This window comes from Epinephelus lanceolatus, chromosome 6, assembly GCF_041903045.1.
Source record: "Epinephelus lanceolatus isolate andai-2023 chromosome 6, ASM4190304v1, whole genome shotgun sequence".
NCBI lineage: Eukaryota > Metazoa > Chordata > Actinopteri > Perciformes > Serranidae > Epinephelus > Epinephelus lanceolatus.
Genome location: NC_135739.1, coordinates 30463569 through 30488439, shown reverse-complemented (window position 1 = coordinate 30488439; position 24871 = coordinate 30463569). Strand labels below are relative to the sequence as shown.

General features: G+C 42.2%; 1 protein-coding gene across 2 annotated transcripts in view; it reads left to right on the top strand.

Moving 5' to 3' along the window:
* The first annotated feature begins 3452 nt into the window (after positions 1-3452).
* Positions 3453-24871, top strand: part of ror1 (receptor tyrosine kinase-like orphan receptor 1) — a 161555-nt gene continuing 140136 nt past the window's right edge. For both annotated transcript variants that reach the window (XM_078168953.1, XM_033622706.2), the window contains exon 1: positions 3453-3842. In XM_078168953.1, the coding sequence (XP_078025079.1) occupies positions 3737-3842 (106 nt within the window). In that variant the 5' untranslated portion in view covers positions 3453-3736. The remainder of the gene's footprint in view (positions 3843-24871) is intronic.

The window sequence follows — 24871 nt, the reverse complement described above, 5'->3', positions numbered from 1 at the left end:
AATTCCAATTTTTCAAAATCACAACCCCTAGTATGAAAGGATTGTTATGTCCAACCCATTAAAGTGAGACTGAACCCTCAATAATCATTAGCGAATGAACTGCAGTCTGTATTTACATGTTGAATTGCTTGAACTGACCGCAGCCCTGGTTTTGATCAGAGCTTTGGCAGCTATCACAAACTGCTGCTTTGTATCCATCTACTCTCATGATCACCATATTCTTAATTTACTCAACCACTTTAGAAACAGCGGACCAGGGACGCTGCAAATATGTGTTGACATACAGCATACAGCAATACAGGGATTTTTAAACCAATAGAAGCCTATTAAAAATTGTTTAAGAAAATATTATTATCCCACCAGCACACACTCAGACACACCCTCATCCTATCTCAGGGTTTGCAGGAAGCTTATGTAGTGTTATCTCTAAGCTGTGGTTAGCAGCATCTCTCCTGGGATGTCTCTGAGTATGCAGGGAGAGGAGAGGAGAGGAGAGGAAGGAAGGTTTTGATTAGGAGTCAAAAGGCGGGAGCTATGGACCATGTCCTGGACCCCTGGGCCTGACAAGGGATATCAGAGGTGAAGCCCTGACACTTGTGAGCAGCCCGCTACACCCTTGCTCAGATCTCCAATCGAAACTAATCCCGTCTAAAGCATTATTCATACGTGCTATTCCTGTTCTCTGTAACAGTTAAATCAAAACATGCTTCAGAGAGGATGATATTTCCCCCTAATGAGCTGGGGTAGGTCACAATATGGGAGAACCGGAGATGCTAAATTGCTACCATTCTTTTCCTGCCCCGGTATTAGTCTGTCAAAGCTCTCTGTGTGTGCAGACACATGCAGAGACAAAGTGTGTGTCAAAATCCAGAAGTGAACAGAGTAAAATGAAACAAGGTGTGGAGGTATAGAGGAGAAGGTGAGGTGGGTTAATAATACTGTAAGGCTCTGGAATTAATAATTGTATGAAGGTGTGTGTGTATGTGGTGTGTAGTTGAAGTTAACATGTCTGCAGGCGTGATCGCTCACGGCACATGAGGCCTCTTCTCTTTACACCCCCTCGTTACTTTCCCTCAGTCGTCTGTCTTTGTCCTCGTACATGTGATGCATGGGTGGAAATAAAATAGAGTTTGCTGAGGGAAATATTTACATATGGTTTTAGTAAGACGGGTAATTCATCTAAAGCACATCTACTTGCTAAAGTCACCACCAGCACATGTGATTATCTAATCAGGTCCAGCTGGATCATTATCAGATAATCCAGAGACATAAATCCAGCTTCAAAAACAGTTGTTTATTAATTCACATCGCTTTGGTCTGTATTTAAATCAAATGAGGTGTGTGGTTAAAGACATATCTATTTTCACATGCTTGGGTCAAGCTGTCACAGGTAGCAGTACAGTAGCACAACCCAATGGCATCACACTGATTTAATATTGCCCAACAAACCTGATACTAAGTGCCAAAATGTACAGTGCTAATGTTTTTTATGACAGTATATTATGTAATAGATGCTATACATTTTTTGCAGAAAAGGCTAAGCCTGTATATATATTCTCAGGGATATCATGAGTGTAATAAAGAACATGCTGAATTAACGAGTCACATTCCCTGATTTTTTCATGGGAGAATATTTTCCTCCTTGTAAATACTAGACCTCGTAAATCATGTGTAGCAGAGACAGCCCAACAAAGTGGCTGCTCAGTGCCCCTAAGCCTGCAGGGGACTGAGGAGCTTTCTTTGGGTTACTCAATTCATTTTTGGTTATCATTTAGAGATACACTCCCTGATTTTGTTACAGTGCCAGGAGCATATCCACATATCCCACATAAATTTGAGGATTATAAAGTTTGGGAGTTGAATGGGAGCTACATAACAAAATCTTATTTCAAAGAAGCAGTGTGTAATATTTAGGGGGATTTAGTGGCGTCTAGCTGTGAGGATTGCAGAATGCAACCAGCTTAAACATCTCCTGGTTTGAATTCCTTCTGTGTTCATTTTTCAAGAGGTGTTTACTGGGAGCCAAACAATCAGCAGAGGTCCCTTCCTCTCAAAAACAAACAGGTCTGGTGATTTAAATTTGTAAAAACTCTGAATAAAGCAGTTTCACGTTACAAATCAGTGTTTCTCCTATGCTGTTTGGCATGTCGGAGATGGACTGCTCACCTACCTGCTAATGTGTGCTCCCCTTTTTGCTCTCATAACTTAAGATCCAGACGTTCAGGAGGTTGTTAATGGGAGCTGAATTATCCACAGAGGTCTTTTATTGTCCAAAACAGCCAGACCTGGTGCTTTAAATTGGTAAAAACACTGAATAAAGCAGTTTCATGTTAAAATTAGTGTTTCTGCAATGCAGTTTCAGCATGTCAGAGATGGGCCGCTAGCCTACCTGCTAATGTGTGCTCATCTTTTTGGTCTGATAAGTTAAGATCCAGAAGTCCATGATGTGGGGAGCTGGGAGCTGATGGGAGCTGAATTATCTGCAGAGGTCTCTTCCTCTCCAAAACAAATGGTTCTGGTTTATTTGAAGTGACTGAATGAAGCAGTTTGACATTACAAATCAGTGTTTTTCCTAGGCTGTTTGGCATATTGGAGACAGGCTGCGTGACTACCTGCTGATGTGTGTTCACCTTTTCTCTCCAACAACTTGAGATCCAGATATTCAGGAGGTTTATTGTCCAAAACAAAGAGACCCAGTGATTTAAACTGGTAAAAACCAAGAATAAAGCAGTTTCAAAATAGAGAAATCGAAATGAAAAAGAAATGTTTTCTTACACTCTCATCGTGGAGGGGCTTCTAATTACAACGGCTGACGCAAAAACGCGAATTGTCCAATCTAGAGCCAGTGTTTGGTTTGTCCGTTCTGAGCTACTGTAGAAACATGGTGGTGTAACATGACGATCTCTGAAAGGATCCACTTCCTATGTGGATATGAACAGCTCACTCTAAGGTAACAAAAACACAAAGATTCTTATTTTCCAGATGATTATAACACTAAAGAAAACATACATATTTTATTCCATTTCTGCCAATATATTCCTCTAGATCCTTCACACTGGACCTTTAATGTTCATTAGCTGCTCTGAAGCTTTCAATTGTATCACATGGCCTTCCTCTGCAAATGGAGTTCACTCAGTTTTAGATTTCCATTTTCTCAAGACTTGTCGTCCATGCTTGTCATATGTTTAGATCCAAAGTTAACTGTTGACCTTGGAAATATGGCTGTATTTGACAGTCATCACTTTAATGGCTGATCTGGAACCCAAAAATGCTTGAGGTGTAGATCCTGTACAATTTCAAGTAGAGTTCTTGAATTTAAATGTCTCATCCTGGCCTGTGACAGTTCCTGTAGTGACCACAGGGTGGCGACACGTGGCTAATGAGAGCCATGTGGCTGCTGTGGGCACAAGTCTCTCCAGTGAAGTTTGTAGGAAGGATTGCGCTCAGTTGAAGAGAGACACAGAGAGGGGGAAAGTGTGCTGGGCTCCAGCGAGGAGGAAAGAGACACAAACCAGGAGAGACGGGCACAACTTTCTTCCAGACTCTCTCTTATAGGCTATATTTTTTTTAACCGAGAGCGTTTTTGGTGTGTTTTAAAAGAGCGGCTGAAAAGTGCACAAATTATCAAGGCACCGTATTTTGAGTCGTTCATTTTTTTTCTGGAGGGGGCTCGAAATTAAATTTTGAGTGAAGTGGATGTGAAAAGCGGGCGAAGGTTTAATACAGAGCCGGAGGAATGTATCCAACTCGGGCAGCAGCGAGCCAGCGTCTGTGGAGATGTCCAACGTGCGCTCTCTGGATCGCCCTGCTCCTCCACAGTATCCAGGACCTGAGCGCGTCTGGTGAGTCTCAAGACTTTTGCCTTCACTCGGAAATCATTCCCTGTTTTCCTTCTGCTCCTCTGCTGGCTGTAGCCACTCTGGGGTTCATCCCAACACGCGTGGATTCAACATTGCAACATGTTAAGCTTGACGAAAAATCTTCCTATAGTTGTTTCATGGTGACTTAAACTCACTTTAAAGGCACTTTGAGTTGCGCGTCCTTATGCTCTTCTATATTTTAATTTGTGTCTCGCTCCTGAAATCATCTCATGAGTGTCCCCAAACTGTTTGCCATCATCCAGCCTCCCCTCTCATTTAAATGATCTTTGGTTTTTGGATTATCGTCCCATTGTCATTCTGAAGCCTCTGCACGGGGAAAGACTTGACTCCATTGGCAGACAATAGAGGGGCTCTTAACTAGTCAGCTGGAGAGCTATTGTGCTCCCAAGTACCCCCCTCAATGATTTGGGTCAATCTAAAGATAAGAGATGCATAACATTTTAATTAGAGGGCAAATATTTATTAAGCATTTAGGGTTGACTGATGGCAGGAGAGTGAAGCAGTGAGATGAGGATGCATGGACAACTTTTGGAAGCAAAGGCCTGTAAGTGGAAACAATTCTGTGATCTGTCTTAAGTACCTTTTACAAAACAGTGAAATAAATATTTTTATTTGTCAAAAAAAATTAGAGTTTTAGGGTTTTTCTGCCCATTCAACAATCTAAAGAATGATATTTCCACTGCTGCACACAGCTGAGCGTGTGGTGTTCAAGAAAGGACGGCCTGATGGTATATGTAACTGGTGTTTGGTTGACTAATATAAGTATGATTGAATTTAGTTTGAATTAAATTTGAATTGTTTATGAAGCTGCTCCTGGAGAGCGTTTTATATTTTTTTTCTGTCCTCTGGCTTTTTAGTGTATAGCAAGTATAAAACAATCCTCCCCTCCCTGATGGGTGGTGATGAATTATCTCCGGATGGTTTTTTGGGGTTTGTTTGGATTATCTCTGTCCTCCTTAAATGCTCTTGGCTGTTATTTATAATGGAGGTGTACAGAATATGCTGCGTCGAGCGTAAAGCTATGGCCCTTTTCCTGCCATCTTCTTCTTCTCTGTATCTTTCTGCCTCTCTTTCTGGCTCTGAGGCAGGGAGGAATGTTAATCCATATTACTTAACTGGATGAGTTAGCTGTAACTTCTTCAAATGAAATTTCATGATCGAATATGGAGTGGAGGAGAGCCAAGCCCCCCTACTTCATATCTGGAAATAGACAAGTGGAAATGATTCCCAGAGTTTCGAGGCAAAATCTACCCTGAAAATTACATTTCATATGCTAATGCTGTTTTTCATGAAGCAAAACTGATTTGTTTTGCGCTCCCTCCAACAGCTGGAAACCAGGAAACTACTAAAAAGCTTCAATTGCTGTTTCTCAGACATGACGTGCAGCTTCTCTGTGTAAAGATTTTGATACTGACTTTGCTGTACATCAAAATAATTGTAGCCTTGCTGTGGCGTTAAAGCTATGGACAGGAAAATGACACCCATTAAAGGAATACTTCACCCCCAAAAAGATTTGTATATCAATTAATCACCCTGTGTTACCTTGAATTCATAAAGAAATTTTGTTTTTCTCACATGCCTTCTTGGTGAACGAAGAATCCAAAAACTGAGAAAATTCTTGATGAATTGAAATCATAGGGGGCCACGTTTAACACCAGCAAAACTATATCAAAACGTCTAAACTTTTACAACTCAAACAGTATAATACAAGTCTCATTTATCCAGTTGTATGCACAGTACTTCCCAGAAGCATGTTTTTAGCTAAAATCTTACTATTTAAAATACTTATGCATAAACAGTCTCAGGCACGGACCAGTCACACAGCTGCACTGGTTATGCGGAAGTGTTTTAAACAGTAAGGGATTAGCAAAAATGCCTCTATTTGAGAAGTACTAAGCATACAACTGGATAAATTAGTTACATGAGTTAGATTGTGTGATATAATTTTGCTGTTGTTAAACATGGCCCCCTATGACATGATTACATTAAGAATTTTCTCAGATTTTGGATCCTTCGTTCACCGTGACAGCAGGTGAAAAATGCAAAATTTCCCGCACAAATTTAAGGTAACACAGGGTGAGTAATTGATTTACAAATGATCATTTGGGGGCAGAAGTATTCCTTTAAGATGCTTCATTTGTATGCATCCACAATGCCCCCCCCCCCCAATGAAGCAGCTCCAGGATGTTGGTAGATGATAACACTCAGAGCCTTGTCTCTTGTCTGGCTTGCTGTAATGGGAATGGTCAGAGGGGAACAACAGTGTGGTTCAACTGTACTTAGAATGAAGAGAAGAGGGTTGTACCATGTGATCAGTGGCCAAGACGCGGCTGTCTTGTCTTTACTTGATGCTGTCTGGTTTACTGGTCAGGCTGCAAGCGTCCAGTCAAAAGGTCAGAGGTCACTTCTTTATCTCTTTGGTTCAAATGTCCAGGCTGTTCGCATTCACTGTTCATTCTCATACCTTAAAAAAGTAGCACACTGTATTTGGTATTTAACCCACATAAGCGTGAGGCAGGAGGTCGTAATCATGTGACCTATGGGCTGCAGGCTGTCCTCCATCATGTAACGAGAGCGAAGGAGGAAGTCAGGTGAGGTAGTATAAAGAGCGACAGAGTCTGTGTAGTGAGGAAGGTCAGGGTGGTGGACAGATCAGACAAATACCTGGCTTTGACCGAGGAAACGTGGTTTCATGTCCCATAGGAAACCAAAAGCTAATGCTGAGTTATTTTACATTATGTATGTAGTTCACGTCACATCCTCACATCATGTCACAGCATTACGTTGTGCCCAGTGATGGTTCTTTTCCTAAACCTAAGCTAATTTGTAAGATAACATACAAACTGCTGCATGAGGATACGTTGAACTGCCAACATTTCCAGGAACAATCAGAGCTTCCCCTGGCCACAGCAAGGGAATCTGTTTACATGACAGACTTGACAAAGGATGTATAAACCAACAATATGTACATGTATTTTGAGCAACTGCATACACTCTCAGCTGCATAACACGTAGCACAAATCATGAGACTTTATTCTTATGGGCATTGCGTCACTTGCAAATCATAACCATCCTCCTCTGGAGGTCTTTTCCATGCATTCGCGCACAATTGGAAAAACTGAAAAACCCACACGAAGGTCGACATGCCCGAGTATTTTCCAGCAGGAATCTGTTTTCGCCAGCTGCATTTATTCTTAATCAGTTAACCTGAAATTGAACCCAGATTTTGCAGCATGGAAATCAGGTTTCTGCTGAAAGCGGGGAACAGTCACGTTACCGCAGTGCAAGTAAATGCACCTTTTATTCAAACTCAAGGTGGGTGCAGCGTCTTTTTATTTCAGAATAGTCACTATCATTTCATCTTTCGGCCCCTGCTCTTTAGCTCCGAAGTACTAATCTGTGACATGTTCATAAAAATAAATTGACGGCAGTGTTTCCCAGCTATATAAACTGTGTAAATGTTTCTGAACATGGGACATTCACCTCCAAACATAAAAGGTCCTGTGCAGGGCAGCGACTATGTGAAATCTGTTTAGAGTTGCGTTTAGCCTTTTAATAACACTCAGGGAGGCTATAAATCATGTTGGGTGGAACTGCCTCAGTGCAGTTTTCAGCAGGACACACTGTTGACACTAAAGGCACTTCACCCCTGGAAAAAATCCTCGCCGCTACAGACTGAGTGTGTAGGAGCTTGTCCTGCTCTCCCTGCTACTGAGATGTCTATCTGTACTGTTATATTTCTTCTGGCATTTCTTAGACTCATATTAAGGGAGCAGTTTTCAAGGGGGTGAAGGAGATGTCAGAGTTTATGGTAGCACTTTTCTTTATGTGTTCTTGTAAAATGAAGGCAAATCAGCCACTTCCTCTCAAGATTTTTAGTTTGCCCTGTGCTTTTCATCATTGCGATATTGCTATATTTTCTCCTTTATGTGTGGCTATATCCAGTTTGTCAGTATTTCATCCAGATGCTCTGGGGAATGTGGGGCTCCATCGTGGTCTGAGTGGTACATCTCTCTCAGATAGATGGCTCCGCCGTGTTTAAAACTCAACTCCCACTCTGCACAGTGCACGCTGCACTAACTCAGGCATCAAGTGGTGTGCATCCCTAAAAGCTTTTGGCAGACAGAGAAGAATGTGGCAGGAACTGTATGTGTGAAACAGATGTATGGTCTTTTTTCTGGGAGGAGGGGGTGATTTTTTATGTTTTTTTTTTTGAGACAGTTCGACTCCATTTTGAGCGTGCGAAATGGAGAGAAAGCTGTGGACATTAATTTAATCAGGACATAGCCATAAATCATACGCTCCGACTCTGTTTTATGTCACTGATTTAAAACATCGGTGTGTAAACCACGTCGTGCACTGGCAATTACCTACTTCCCACTCGTTATTAAGCACATGTGTTTGCCAAGGCTCGGCGTGCCTCAGTGTTGCCATAGGGCAAACAGTTTGGAGAATATTGTGTGCTAATTGTTTAACTGATGTACAGCCAGCGGACGATTTGCTTTAAATTGTATAAAAAATGTGAAGATATCAAATATCAAGCAGGGCTACCTTATTGATTACTACGGAATTCACAAGATATGAAGTTTCCCTGTGATGTGTGATGCCAGTAAATGGTACAGTTGTTTTCCATTGAGCTGCTTGCTGGAATGTCCCGATAATATGTCGTCAATGCTTGGTTGACAGAGGAATTCTGAAAGGAGAGCCTGATTGAGGTTTTCTCCTGCCAAGTCCGGCGAATGCTTTTCTGTGAATGGTACGAAGTGTAAATTTCCTGCATTTGCGTAATATTGGCAGGAAAACTGCTCTTATTTCCACAAAACTCACAAGACTCTGTGGAGCGTGCTTGTTTTTTAGCGGTCAGAGTCCCTCTGAGAGGCAGCATTTAATCAAAGGCTAAACACAGTTCACTCAGATCCTCGCTGGAGACGTTTGATAAAGTTTCTGCCACTACAAACTGTAGCCAAGCGTGAAAAACCTTTTTCCTGCAATTTACTGTCTGCACAGGAGGTCAGTCTGTTAGAGTGAGAAAAACCTCTGCAGGGCTCAGGGAAATGCAGCGGCGGATTAACAAAGGGAACAGAAAACATTGGTTCAGGTTTTAGTGCTGCAGCTGAGAAGCCAGCGTGTGGAGGACAGTGTGGCACTTGAATGATTTTAACAGAGGTAAAGTCTGGACAGAGGGGGGATATGAGCTGCAGCAAGGTAGCATTAAGTTCTGTCAAAGTGTATGGTACATTAATAGACTAAAATTATTCTTGCCCCTGTTCTGTATGCCCGACTACAAATTAAATAGCTTTCTATACCTCCTTTTCAATACTCTCTATGTTGATGTCTTTCGACTGCTGTCTGGAAGACAAATTACGCCCGCCACATAAAAAATGTTCTCTGCTGTACTTTAAACACACAATACAATGAGTCCTTTGCTGCAGTTGTAAGGCAAGCTGTAAGTGCGAGAGTGTGCTGATGACAAAGTGACACTTTAATGAGTCTAATGGAATAAGCCACACATACTGCATATCAATTTCCCATATGGACTTGGCACGGTGTAATGTTGGGGACTGTGGGGAATAGCACGAGCTTAAAGAGCTCTAAATTTCATTCCGACCACTCTTCACTGCAGTTTTATCAAATTACTACTCTGCTAGCGTCCTCCTAGCTAGCTTTGCACCGGGATTAATATGAAGAGATCATGCTACATTTCATTTAATAGGGAGTAGGATGAAACATGGCTTTTTAAATTCCCCTATATGTGTCAGAGTACATCTTTTTAAACCCTGTTTGCATTGCATTAAGGACTTCAGAAACCCCCTCTGCAAGCAGACGGGCAGATCTCCGTCCACCTACAAGTAGGTCTTTGTACAACGCCATGCTCCGAGGTATTAAATACCCCAAACTTCTCCACCAAAAAATTTAATATTTATTTTCCAAAAAATATGTAGAGCTTATCAGTCAGTGGATGATCTTTTCAATAGCTGTATCCCACAAAGATGTGTCTCATCTCTGTCCAAATGAATTCAGCTTTTTTTTTCCCTATGCAAGTACTTTGCCTAAGTTAAGTAGTCTGGTGAGAACAAAATCTAAACTGTGGTCTGTGTTATGCCTGAGCAACATATCATTTCAACATCATCATCGCAATTAGAGCACATCTCACATCTCAGAGGTTGCAATGTTAGTCATAATCAAAGTTCAGTGCATGCTGAAAAAAATTTGTTGCTTAGTAAAACCATAGACTGTATAAAATAATAGACGTAGCTACAGTGACGTCACCCGCTGGTTTGTGAACTCTCATTTTGAAGCCTCGATTTCGGCCATCGGCCAGAAGTGACCATATTTTGACAAGAGGCTGGAGCTGTGGAGGAGCACAAGGTGTATCTGTCTGAGAAACCTAGGACAGAATAGCAGCAAACACTCAAAGCAGTAATAACATTTAAACGGGTGAGTTAGCTTATTTTAAAAATCCACCCCTGTACAGTTGTCATGAATGAGGACGTTAGCTATGGAGACCAAAACTGATTTTTGTACCAGGCTCTAAACATATCAGTCACATAAAGTTGGCCTTTTTTAACATGGGTCTCTGGGATCTCACTCGCTTCTGGAGCCAGCCTCAAGTGGCCACTCAAAGAACTGCAGCTTTTTGGCACTTCCATATTTGCAGCCTAAGGAGCCGCCGCTTGAGAAAAACACAAGCTTGCACAGTCATTCACCAGCTGACAACATAAATACAGCTTTTCCACCAAAATGAGTGCATGTACACGTACTGTTTTTAAACACGGGGAAACACGCTAAAAATACGCAATGACGGCTTTCTTATTGCCAGGAGACTAGAGCTGTGCACACAGCTCTGCAGCAGATGAGTGTGCATTTCTGTTTTTTTTTCTTTCTGGTGTGTCACATTCAATGTCACGGACAGGCCAGAAAACAGGTTAGAAAATATTAGAAAGCAGCATGGGGGGTTGTGAAAAATGTTACAATGGTCACTTCTTTATATATATATATATATATATATATATATATATATATATATATATATATATATGTCTTACTTATTCAGTCTCTCTTTCAAACTCAGTGCAGACTGATTTGGACAGATGTTTGAGAGCTGCTCGGGCAGAGACGGATGGTAATTTGTGGTGGCGTGTCATTGCATCTCGCTGGTAAAGGCATCAAATTAGCGCGTTCACCCCAAGTGCTGTTTTTCTATCCCTGCTGAGTCGATTAATACCTGTGACTGCTGCAGAGTCAGCTGACCCAGGTATGGATGCCAATTGTAACCTTTCCGAGTATGCACAAAAGCAAGATGTTAGTGAGTGTTGGTGGGTTTTTTGTGCAGTGGGAAATGGGCTTAAGTCTCATTTATTACTTTGCTGGTTACACCTGCATGTGTCTTCTGCTTTGAATTTCTTAACTCCTGGTTTTTTGTTTTTTTTTTGGTTTTGTTTTTTTAAATCACAATATATATTGCAAATAACAAAAGAATCCCAGAATGTCAGTGAAAGGTCAGAAACACTAATCAAGTCCATGCTGTTTGTGGATACAAATGATCTGTGTTCTTTGGAAAAGTTGTATATAAAGTTGTCCCTCAAAGTATGTTTTCAGTTGCACACACAGACCTACTTTCTTTCTGCCTGCAAGAGGATTAGAGGATAGTCAACCCCTCCATCACCCCACCACCATCAGCATGACATCAAAACTCCTTGGCACTCCTCTTATCTGACTGGCATGAGACAAATGCTGGCACTCTCTCGCTGTTTTTTTTTTCTTATTTGCTCTCTTTCTGACTTTCTTGGCTGTATTTTGTCTTTCTCACACACACACACACACACACACACACACACACACACACACACACACTGTCCTTTTCCCTCTCTGTCTGTACATTTCATTTTGGCCGTCGAGTGGCTCCTTCACTTGGCCCTTCTTGCCTGGCTGACTGACATGCTGCTCTTGGCTACGCTGTGTGTGTTTACTCAACAATAACTGAGAGCGGGGTGGCTCCACACCAGCTCCTGCTCTCTTTGGAGACACAATCATAACGACTCATGCAGGCCTATGGTAATGGTTTGTCAGTACTGAGCGGCTCTGATTGGAGCGGGAGGCATCATTTGTGATGTCAGTTAGTGTAGAAACACTTAAGTTCATTCATTGTAGTTACGTGCTGATTATGAGAAGGAAGTTTAGTCATAATTTGGCTTTCTCTGTATCAGTCTTGATATGTCTTTTGTGGCTCCACGTCTGCTCTCTTGCCCACGTGGTGCTGTGGTTACACTGCGAAACCATTGGACCATCAGCTCCACTGAGACTTTTGTATAAACTTATCACTCTGCAGTTATTAATACAACATCATCACGTGTTTTCTCACTATTGTGTGATTCCAAAATGATTCCTGGCAGCTCCATCATTCAAATCTTTCTTTGTCTTTGTTTCTGTGGGTTTTTTTTTTCAAGGCTCTAACCTACACACACATATAATGTATATAGCACATTTCTCCTGTAGTGCTGTGTAATGTGGAAAATGCTTAGAATACAAACTTCGGTCTGCTTGTGGAATTATTAAACCAGAGATGTTTGGACTGCAGGAAATTGAATTTTACGGGGCATCTAATGATTTGTGTTCAGTTTGAATTAACCGAACCCCTTTTAGTGTGTGTGTATATAGTGTTGGATTTGCTTTTCAGGGCTCAGGACTGATTTGTGGTTCGCCCTCTCATTTAGTCGTTCAGGAAGTTTTTCTGTTTGTGTAGCACACAGAGAGAAGTGTGTTTGGCTGTTGTGGCCTTTTATTGCTTTTTAATTACAATCAGTAGCAACAGAAACTATAATCCCGTTGTAGTCTGAAGTTGAGGAATTCTGTCTTTTGAAGATTAGTTCCTGCAAATGGGTTTTAGTTCAAAGCTGCCGGTTTAACAAGTCGACTTTGGCCACCAAATAGATTTGGGGATCTGCTAAAGTAATAACGAGGTTGTGGATGTATAAGCCTTTTTCCCTTTCATTGTCTTCAGTGGGGGTTCAAAGTCAAGATGTTTCATAAGCTTCTTTTGAACCCACACACTGACCTTGTTTGATTAAAAGCCATGCCTCATTTAGATTATCACATCATCAAAAATATTTTTCCAGTGCACTGTATGTAGATGATGTTATCTTATCGGAAATGTCCGCCTTCAGCCGTCCATCTGTGTGCAGCTTTCCACACAATAATGTGTAATCAGGGAAGTCTGCAGTGTTGCAACAGATCTTGAATTTATTGTTGCCCTCACAGGAAAAAGATGACGCTTTCCCACTTTTCTCTTTGTCCTTTTCCCATGAGAGAAGTGGGTTTGCTGTGGGCACCGACTGCATTTTGTGCAATGTGTTTTTCCTGCTCCGCTGAAAATGTTTGGCAGGCTCGTGTTGTGATGTGTGTGTAGTTGTATCAACCGTGAGGTGTTGTTTTACTGTATGGGATTTATGGTGAGGAACAACTCATGGTCCCTCTGCCTTCGTCTTTCTCTTCATCGTCTCTCTGCCTTTTTCTCCTGCTGTATCACTTTTAAGTTTTTCTTTCAGTTTCATTTTTCCATATTATATAACAGACTCTTGAGGCCGAAAAAAAAGCCCCAGCACTTTCAACATAAGTGTTAGCACCTTAGGTGGTACTTGAATGAAAATAAGTAAGCAGAATTTTTTAAAATGAGGGTATGACCTTATGTACAATTAACTTGAAATTGAACAGTGTTTCCTGTGGAGATGCACCGATCCAGCTTTTTCAGTTTCGATACCGATCCCGATGCTGTGGCTTTGAGTATCAGATGATACCCGATACCGATCTGATACCTGGTTTACCTAAAAAGCTATATACCTTCATGTAGAACAGAAAAGACTAGAGGCATCAGGCATTGATGACTACACAGTTCTTTCCGAAGATAAAATGAAACAAGATGAAACAGATGAATGCAATGATGAGCTATTTATTTTTAACAAAAATAAACAATTGTGCAACAGCAGTTAAAATAGTGTGAAATACCTCCACACAGCAGATTCTCTCCTTCACTCCATGACGTATGACGTAGCTCGCGTCACAATAGATTTAAAAGGAAAGGATCACCTCAGGTATAGGTTTCCGATACCCGATCCATCTATTTTGATGATATTGGGGCCGATATTCGATCCAGATATCGGATCGGTGCATCCCTAGTTTGCTGTGTTTTTACATGCTTGCTAAGTCCTCTAGGTTGTGACAGCATAAACCTAAATCTACACCTTTTCTAAAAGTACCAATTTTGGTGTGAAATGTGTGTGGAAGATTAGGGACATGATGCATTTTTGGATTATTGGCTTAGTGTTGACATGGTCTTAAACAGTGTTTTAAAATGTATCTGCATTAGTGTGGATATGGCCTCAACATGTTTGTTTAACCAAAGGCTTTGTCACATTGTTCTCTAAGCAAGCTCCCTATTAACCAGCAGCTAGTGTTTACCCAGCCGCTTCACTCACACACAAAAGACTTAAGAGGGGGAGTCTTCAACTGGTGGACTGGTCTCAAACTTTCACGTTACACAGACAAGCACTCCTTTTGATCCCACTTACGGCACTACTGAGCGTAGAGGCAACTTTGCTTTAATTTGCCAGCACGACTGCTAAAACTTTTGTCTATTTAAACGTCCGGCACAGCTGTAAATTACGATAATGTTTAGGGACAAAAACTGTGACAGGAACCAGAGACCTTAAATAAAACAGTGACTTTGCACAAATAGAAAAAGCACAAAAGACCATAATAAATTTGACCTAAATGGAAATTCCCTTTCTATCCATTCTAATCCTGTGTTGACCACACTGACCGAGGAATCTGGAGTTAAAGGTCTCCTTGGCTGTAATTCTGAAGTACTGTGCGTTAAATGCCCATCTAGCAAACCACTGCTGGCTTGCCATCTGCATAATTCCGCACCAACCGGGAAATCATTGCCCCTGTGTGGCGTTAGACACGGTCACGGGTTGTCTCATTAATCAGACTTTGTGATAGGCCGCAAGGAAAAAGCGAAAGTGATCAGGTCGGCCTCGTGGTGAAAGCTGGGATAACTCGCTCCTTGAATTTGCATTTCTCAAAATTCTAGCTTAAGATTTAAAAAAAGAAATCATCCCTTTTTTTGTTTCAGGAACAAGCTGTGAGTTAGAGAGCCTCGACACCCAACGTTTTGGCAACCCCTCAAAGCTTTCTTCACAGTCTTGGGGAAAAGCTGTTACCATACCCACACAGTCACTGGTATAGCCTCTTAAATCCATTTAGGCTTGATGGCCTCACCATACGCCGGCTTCTTTCAAAGGCAAAGTTATTGACTTCTGTGTAGTCTAACTATCCAGATTGTGGGGCTGTTTTAAACGGAAACAAGCGAGTGAAAAGAACAGCAAGACGAAAGGATGCATTCAGATGTTTAGCACTACCGACTGTCCAGATGCGTAAAACCAGAGGCTTGTAGAATCACTGAGGGAGTCCTGTGTTTGATGTCTGAGCGGCTGTGGGCTGTTGTGGTGAAATTTGCAGGAATGGTAATACAAGGGTATGGAATAGTCATAGGGCAGGAATCTGTCTTTGTGTGACTGTGACAAAATTTATGCTATCTTCTTCATCACCGTCTCCCTCTCATTCACTCCGAGACTTAAGCTCATGTAGCGGAACTCTGTATTTAACCCGGGGCGGGCGGAAAGGAATCTCGTCAACTCCCGCCCAGGAATTCTTACATTTATCCTGTGGGATGCCGAATGCCGCTCTTGCCCTCCGCAGAATCTCTCCCTCTCTTAGGCGAATGAAAACGATGAGGAGTGTTGAGGGGAAAATTGAGTTTACCCGTTAAAGCAGCCCTCCTGTTTTTTTTTTTATATTTCCACTTTGAACAGTTATTTAATTTCCCGGTAGATGTTTATCAAAGCTGACGCTGACTTGGATCCGAGTCAAGTTTAAGTTTACTTACTAGTGCGGTTGTGTCCTGCATGCCAACAGTCCTCTCACACCTCACTCTTGTTTTCCTGTCTCTCCATATATCTGTCTCTGCTTCTCCCCGGCCCTCTCCCCGCTCCCCTCCTTCTCTCAGACAGAAAGCATTGATTTCAGCAGGGCAGGAAATGAAACTGCATTGCCCTGTGACTCCCAGCAGGAGAGGGGGGACCCAGGGAGGGAAAGAGGAAGAGGTTCATCGAGTAAAAGAAGTCTATACTTTTTTTTTCTTTTCAGAAAGGGATGAAAAGATTGATAGTCTGAGGATGTGAGTGAGGACTGGGATGGGCCTGGCTCAGCTAGGAGAGAGCCGAGAGCGCCAGGAACGATATTGAGACGAGAAAATATTTTCATAGAGCCGTTTGACTGACAGCAGGCTTGAATTAACTCCCGGCAAGTCTTATCAGTCGCAAAGCTAAAACATTTGGCTCATTAAAAAACACATGATTTAAAAAAGAAGACACAAATAGACAGGGAAGAGCTGGACTGGTGGCCCCTCTATCTTTGACAACTGCTGACCTTCATCCCTCTATCAGAAGTCAATGATCTTCTCCTCAGAGGGGCCTGTATAAGAGGCTTAGGCCCGCGTGATCCCACTGCCTGTTTGCTTAACCTCTGCGTGGCTGCCTCAGCCGTGCTAAGCTTTGCCCACAAGAGCTCATTACCTCTCAGCCCGCCGTCCCTCTCACTATTTCATCCAGCCGTCGTAGCAACTGGAACATGGCTTTAAGAGCCTCTGATTGTATCCACTGTTAAACCCCTCATACTAAAATATGACGTGAACTGTGAAAAATATGCCTGCTCTTACAGTATAAGTCATGTCATGTCAACGCTTACGCTTGCAAAACAGCAACATTTTCATGATTGCCGTTGGAAATGTTGAGCAATGCATACGGGCCGTATTATTTTCTAACAGAAGAAAACAGATTCCTCGCATTTCGCTGTCCCGCAGTCATCTTTAATGGAACATAAAACCTGTCATGTCATTATAGCCATGATTGGAGTAAAGGAGAGATGGCACCGCTTCAGCATCTGTCCACATTCAGCCACAGTTCCACTGCACTTAAATAGAATATTTATTGAGCTTTTCATTGAGATGAACAACTGTTTAGGTTGTTGCATGCATTGTGTAATGATGTTTTGCAACAAGGCAGGGGCCCTGTCCCTGTAGATGTCTCCAGCCTGAAGGGTCCTGCTGCAGTGAAATTGAAAAAGAAAGAAACAAATCCCTGCTATGGGCATTGTGGCTTATTATTCCTGACATGCTCTGTTGAAGCGCTGATTTGAAATGGGCCGGTGCTGATAATTCGGAGCGAGACAGATCACTGTGATTCATGACTGTTTGAGTGGAAGTTCAAACAATGGTGGAGTCGGTCCGAAGTTTCCCCTGCTGGTACTGTTCAACAGTTTGGACTACTGTCAGCTCATGGCAGGGACTTGTGGTAGAGTTTGGCAGGGAGCGAGTGCTTTCCTTCTTTTACGCTTACTCCTGCTTTTCCTCCCACTGTCTTTATCTACTGTCCATCTCCTTCTTTTTCTTCTCATCCTCGGACGGAAACTTCGTCTAAAGCCGAGGGTTTGTTATGAAAAGTGTTTTTAATACAGTTATTTTAGTCGTATCCTCGAGCATGTTCTGTTCTCTCTGTTACTGTTTCTTCTTTAATTGTCTGTGTGTCCATGACCAGACAGCAGTGACCCATCGTCCCTCACTGCCCTCGCTTTGCGCCCCAGGCTTTGTTAGTCCATTTACTCTTTAATTTAAAACTGATTTAACTCCAGCCAGCTGGCTTGCTTAACCTCTACTCATGATAGCAATGAGCAGGAGTAGTAGATTGTCCTTTGTCTTGATATGTGTTGGTGTTTAAACATCTGGACAAAAATGGGCTTCTTCCTAAAATTAACAAATTCCAAGGAAAGATGTGCTTTTTATAATTGTTAAATATAGCTACTACAAACAATCCCCAATCTTTCAATCACTTTCTGTTGTGCAAACAGTGTTCTGTTGAGGGTCAAGCGCTCTGTCATCAGACTAGGTCACCGAAAAAGCAACAATATAACATCCTAGTGTGCATATATTTATTTTTGCATGTCCTAGGACAGTTTTGTTTCTTGTGGCTGACATTTTTAAATAAGAAAAACGTGGAAACTCTGCACAGCTTGTAAGACAATAGGTAGAATGCATGGAAATGGAAAATGTGGCTGTGAAGGTTGAATTTTGGTGATATTGGTAGATTCTGTGGTGCATAGCTGTTTGCTTTAGCACTGCAGGGAATTAAAGCTCATTTGGAAGAAAAACAAACATACATCCTGTTTAAAACCAGCCTCTTTCACCTCTAGCAACGGCCTCCTCAAGCTACAGTTAGTAACTTTTATGAAAATAACTAACATCATATTTGCTGACAAAGTGTTACATGAGACAGATAGTTTGTGAAAAGAATCATGTTCCTCCTCCTCCTCCTCCTTATTGCCTCGAAGGCATTCGCTAGAATCTACTGCAAGGCACCAAAAACAACCATCCAGGGCCGAGGAGTGTCTAAAGCAGCTGTCAATCATGTCAATCAGGGCTCGTGAACTGCAGCCAAAATGTCAGTCTAGGCAGAGGTGATCAAATTACCAAGTACTAATCACTGCTCACTGGCTGCACCAACGTGCAGTAACAGAACCTGGATTCGTACTTTTATCAGCGCTGCCTAGTTTGACTGTTTGACAGCAGTTCACCAGCTGTGATTGACATGATTGACAGCTGCGTTAGAGCAACTTGGCCTCATTTCGATGTTGTCAGAAACCGGTGCTTGGGCAGTGACTTCCAGCATCTGACACCAACAAATTAAGCCGTCCTTTCATGTCAGCATGATACGTCACTGGTCGTTGGTATTGTGTAGTGTTGTCACGGCCGGACAGTACGGTGGGTGGGAAGGATGGTGGATGGATCCAACAACCGCCAGCTTTGACTCTGGAGGCCAGCATTTACTTCTTTTGTAAATGTAAAGCCAAACGCTTTTATTTCTTTCTAAGCCTAACCACATAGATTTGATGCCTAAACCTAACCGAGTGCATGTGTTGGCTAAACATTACCTCATTAATTTGTTGTGTTGTACTGATGTAGTCCATTTATTTTGAAAGAGACTGCCTGCAAATTGTATTTTGAGAACACACAATGCATGTATTGGGCTGAAGTTGGCACGGCGTCCCAGAACGTCAACAACAAATGCACCCAGGGTACCTTGCACGTCATATATTGATGTGGACCAAGCATCCATATGTGACGAGATCAGAGTGAGAACGTGTTGGTCAAAGGGTCCTTGCCAGTTATTGGTTGTTTTTGTCCACATGTGGTAAGGCCATTATAAAAGTTACCAACTATAGCTTTAAGAATTTGATCATTTGTCTTCACTGATGTTTAAAACAAGCAGCAACCTTTGAGGCTGGAAAATAGAGTTGGTGCGGAAGTGCCCAAAACCGCAGTTTATCAAACGGCCGCTTGAGGCTGGCTCCAAAACAAAATAGATAGACCCTCATATTAAAATACTCAACTTTACAGCGTGGTACAAAAAACGGCTATGGTCTCTATAGCTAATGTTAATGCAGTTGTATGGGCAGTGGCAGTACGGTGGTGCAATAGTTAGTATTGTCGCCCAATGTCAGCTCCAGCACCACCAAACAAGATAAGTGGTTAAGGAAGTGAATGAATGAATTTTTTAATAAGTCACCCATTTAGGTTACCCATAATTAAGGGCGGGGCTGCTTGACTGACAGGTTGTCAGGGAGGCGTCAGATCCACCCATCTTCTCCACAGCTCCACCCTCTCATCCAAACATGCTAACTTCTGGCTCCATAAAAACAACATGGCACCTCAAGGCATCAGAACAAGAGTCCACAAACCAGTGGGTGACGTCACGGTATCTACATCCATCATTTTAAACAGCCAATTCAAAAAGCAGATTAGATAAAAATTAAGTAATGGAAGAATGAGATAAAAATGCTATGCTACCATAAGGTCATACTTTTTTTTATACACTACTACAATATTAGCTGTAGACCTGTGATATTATGTAAGGGAAGTACAATTTTCTTGCCCACTGCCCTACATGTTTAATTGGCACAAATAACCCATCCCTAATGAGTGCACTGCATGCCTGTTTAATGTGTTTAGGAAGTCAAGAACAAGCAATCTGCTGCTTGCTGAATGAGTTACATCACTCGGTGGTTTACACAAGGTGCCTCCTGAAGTGTGTAGTGAAGCCTCTTAACGTGAACCATTCATTTTTTTAAGTAAGTTAGGTGGGCTTCCCTGGCTCGACAGCCATAAAACTTGAAGAAAAACAGTAGTTAAGATGGTCTCAGACAATAGCAGAGAAGTGTTTTACTGCCGGTTACGTAGCAGATAGCAGCCTTCATGTTTGCCCTCAGTCTGTGCTTGTAATGCAGCCGGTGATTGGTGGTATGCATTTGCAAATGTGCACGCCCCATGTCCCAGTGTTGGTGGTCTTGGAAAGCCACCAAGATCACCCGGCTGCTCTGTAATGTGAAAGCAATTAGCAACCAGTGGTTTTACACAGTACCGATATGTGTGGAATAACAAAGGGGAATGTAGGTCAGCGGTGAGCCATAGGTACACGGTGTGGCCATCACATTTCTTCAGACAATGTGCAGTTATTTCAAACTATTAAGACATTGGGAAAGTGATTATACATGTTTCTAGGTACTTAACATCCATATTTAAGGCTAATTTAGCTCAGTTTTAGCTCTTTCAGAAACATGACTTTGTGTCTTATTGCCCCAAAACAATTAGCAGTAAGATCCATAAAGAAATGAAATGGATTACGTATCAAAATCATGAATAGGAATAAAACAAAGGGTGTTTTTCACCTTTTTTTTAACTTCCAATGGAAGTGATATTCAGGTTCTTGGTCGGGTTCATAGTCAGAGTCCTGACGTAAATGGGTTTGTAGTGAGTTTAAACCCAGATTTATTCAGCTCCCTGCAGGCCTCTTTGATGTCTTCACCCTCCGTTTACTTCATCTGACATTCATTTTAATGAGACGGACATTCGCCCTGATAGAAATCTGCCTCTGACTTGTGCTGGAATACTGTTAAATCAGTGCCACACACACATTCACGCTGGGTTAGATTGAGTTCCCTTTGTGTGTGTGTGTGTGTGTGTGTGTGTGTGTGTGTGTGTGTGAGATTTTTGTTTTGTGTGTGTGTCTGTATGTGTGTGTGTTTACAGTGTGCGAGCAGGGTGCGTGCCCTCTGTCACATCTGGCAGCTTGTGGTTTTTTTCATGAACTGCTAAATGAGGGGAAAAATACTCCCAGCTGCCCTCAGGAAAGCTCACCTGGTGCAGAGCCGTCTAAGTCCCTTGTTTTCCCTCTCTCACACTTTCTCTTGCACCGAACCTGCCCCCTTTTACGCTGTTGTTCACAAAACATGCAGATGTACACGCACACACTCACAGAGACTCTTGTTTACAGATGGGACGATATACGATTTTATTGCGGATTGCGATTTAAAAAAAACACAAAGAATGAGTTGATCATGGTAATTGGCAAAAACAGGCTGTATATGCAGTAACCTGAAAAAAATGTAGAAGATCATAATCAAGCATCAGCATATTTCACATTAAAAGATATGACGCCGTTTGAAAAAGCCTGGCTTTATAAGATTGTTTTTCACTAAAAAGGATGTTCAGTGAAAAAACTGTGTCATATCTGTGATGTATTAAAAATACTTGTTAACAAAATGTAAGGTTATTCCAGTATGTTTTAGTGCCATTTTAAGAGATTAAGCATATTTTTGATTTGATTCACAATTATTTTGGACAGGATATGTGACGTGAATTTTTATATCATCCAGTGCCTGCTCTTCTCCTTAAGTAGCCTACTGCATTTTTCTCCCTCTCTCTCTTACAACCCCTATCAGAATATGCATGCCTTTTTTGGCCCGACTAAGCGTGCAAAAGCATGAAAACATGCACGTGTGACGTGACCTGAAACACGACCATACTCTTAAGTAAGATATTCTGTACTTCTGTCCTAGCATAACCTCAGAAGTCAGATTAAGACAAGACATGAAGGACAGTTTGGCAGGGCTACATACATAGCGGGAGCGACCACAGCCTCTTCACATGGTAAAGTCATTTTCACCTCGGCCGCTGTGGGAAGAGGAGGCCAGGAGCAACATCCACCCCTCCCACGCCTCACCTCAAACCTCCAGCCGGCATACTTCGGCTATCTGAAGGGAGCAGAGCTGGGAGGTATCTGCCCTGAGAGCTGAAAAGCAGCTTTTGTCTCAGGCGACCCCTCAAGACCTCGGCCTGCCTGCTCTATCAGCAAATCATAAACTATACGGCGCAACTGGAAACACAGGAGAGGGGAAAAAAAAGATGAAGAGAAGAAAAGGGAGGCAAAAGTCAACAAGATGAAAGACTTGGAATGCAAAGTAAACAAAGCAGACTCGTTAGTAGCTATAGATCAAACACAAGCATTCATATAAATCTGTGCACTTCTTACACTGTAGATTAACGATGACCTTGACTTATAAGAATGGCCGTCAGGGGTTTGGCTGCATGTACAGTTTGATGTAGAAGGAGAGGTGGAGTAAGAGAGAGGGTTACAAGTTGTTTTAACTCTGATCTAGTGTTGAACATTTTTATCTTTGTCATTTCCAAACCGAGTGTAAATCAAACATGTCTGCGCACTTTATATACTGAGGTACGATGCAGAAAAAGCCACGATATGTTATCACTTTTCTGTCTTCGGCCCGGACTGCACCATTTAGCACTGCCGATCCAGGAATGGGAGCCTCTATCAGCAGCTATCTGCACCCTTCAGTCTCTGCCTGCTTACTAAAAACAGCCCTTATTGGTAGCCGCCGTCTTCCCTCTCTCCTTGTCTCCCGTTCCCTTTGTTCAATCTGCAACTCTTTCCCTGCTTACATGTCATAGTATTGCATTCCTTCTCTATTCAGCTGTTTTCTTGTCATTTCCTTTCTCATCCTCTTCCTACACTTTCTTGCCTGGGCAGGACGAAAGGCTACTGTAGCCGGGGAGTAATTGTAGCCACCGTGTCTATCAAAGCAAGGCTCACTACTGAGATTTAGCAGGCTTACCGCCTTACGCTCTTAACCCGTCATTTCAGGATTTCCAGTTTTCACACCAGTTGGGCACTGGATAAACAAGAAAACAGAGCTGCAGCTGACACACCGCAGCTACTGTTACGAGGAGATTTAGACAACGTGTACACGGATATTTTACTCATGTATTCCGGTTTTTGACGCATATGTCAACCAGTGACTGTGATCTCATTATCAGACCCCAAAAAAATACCTTATTGCGCTTATTTTACTGTGTGCAAAAAGTCAGTTTCCATCATTTTGGTAATATTCTCTTTATTCAAGAGCAGAAATCTTTGTGTGATATAACAATAGTACTCTAAATCCCTCTGCTGTATTTCTGTGTGAACCATTCTATGGCATGAATGAGCATTTTCTTTTAGGTTTTGGGCTAAGCAGACCATCTCAAAATAATCATGTTTAGCTTTATAATATAGACGCTGCATGTACCCAAAGTTTCCCTCTCCTTCCTGCTTTGTCCAAATGTCATTGCACCCCTCACACAAAGCCACAAATCTGCTGTGGTCTCCTGCTCCAAATGATGTGTTTTGCCTTTGCATCGCTTGTTAGGAGTTTAAATTGAATCATCCACAAGTAGCGTACATCATTTGTCATCAGGGTGGTGTTCTGCAGTGAGTAAGGAAAGCCCCTGTTTAACCACAGGGCTCGAGTTCAAGAGCCTGTGTTGGTGAACACCCACGCCCTTCAAGTGTCCCTAAACAAGAGAGTGAACGCCTACCGGCCCTTGGAGAGCTCTTCATTAACTGACCCTGCACTCTTACGTCCCTGTAGAGTGGAGAAAATGAAAAGTAAATGTCCCTACTGGGATCTATAAAGCAAGCCATGCAAATCGGTACACTTCCTCAAACTCTGACTAGGCCTAGTCCCATCAGTGCCACTGGACCACCAAGACTTCAGTCAGACCCATGCCTTGACTAGCCTCCATTAAGAAGAGCAGTGAAGAGGAATCCTGAGACTAATTTCTTTTCAAATCAAGTTACAGCACAAACTACGTTATTCTTAACCCCTGTCTGTCTAAGCCTCGTTTCTTTTGCACATTGACATAGGCTATCATGTATTTTTTGAAGATTTCTCTACATGTATTCCTGTTTTAACACAGCTTTGACCTAAGCTTCATCTGTTTAGGTAAATACCATGGAATTCAATCAACTTGTTACCTCAGTTTGGCTTACAATAAAAAGGCCTGGCAAGAAGGTGAGCTATTTTGAGATGTGAGGAGTCAAAAGGCCAAGGAACACAGGCAACTATTGTGCCATTTAAAAAAACAAAACTACCAAACACTAATTGTTTTCTGTCCCTCCGCATTACCCTTTAATGAGCTATCAGGTGACCACATTTAACTGATTCACTGTGTTTACAACTGAAAGCGGCTGTGATTTGACTTGACTTGGCATCGTTGTTTCGAGCTGTTATTTGCAGTTCCCCAGATCGCACTAATTCTTGCCTACATGGCTGCTACTTCTTCTGTTTTTGTGAATTTTGGTGTTGTAAAGGGAAGAAGTGAGAGATTCACAGAACATTAAAAGCTACTGGACCGCCAGTCAGGCAGTGATGCATTTAAAACAGGGAAAGAGTGAGTGAGGAGACTGACTGCATCTTTGTGTCTGTTATTCAAACACTGTGTTGAGTAGAAGACCTTTGGGAGAGCTACCGTATAACACACTGTTGACGGCCACTGACCCCTCCAGCTCACCACATGTGTGTGTGTGTGTGTGTGTGTGTGTTTCTTGCAGAAGCTTATGTAAAGCTCATCCATATCTGTAATAGGAACAGAAACACTGGAACACTGGCACAAGACTTCTAGGGTGAATGGTGGAGTGTCCAGCTCCATCTTTAGTCACCATCCATGAATGGAAAGAAAAGACAAGAGGCCAGCAGAGGGTGAAAAG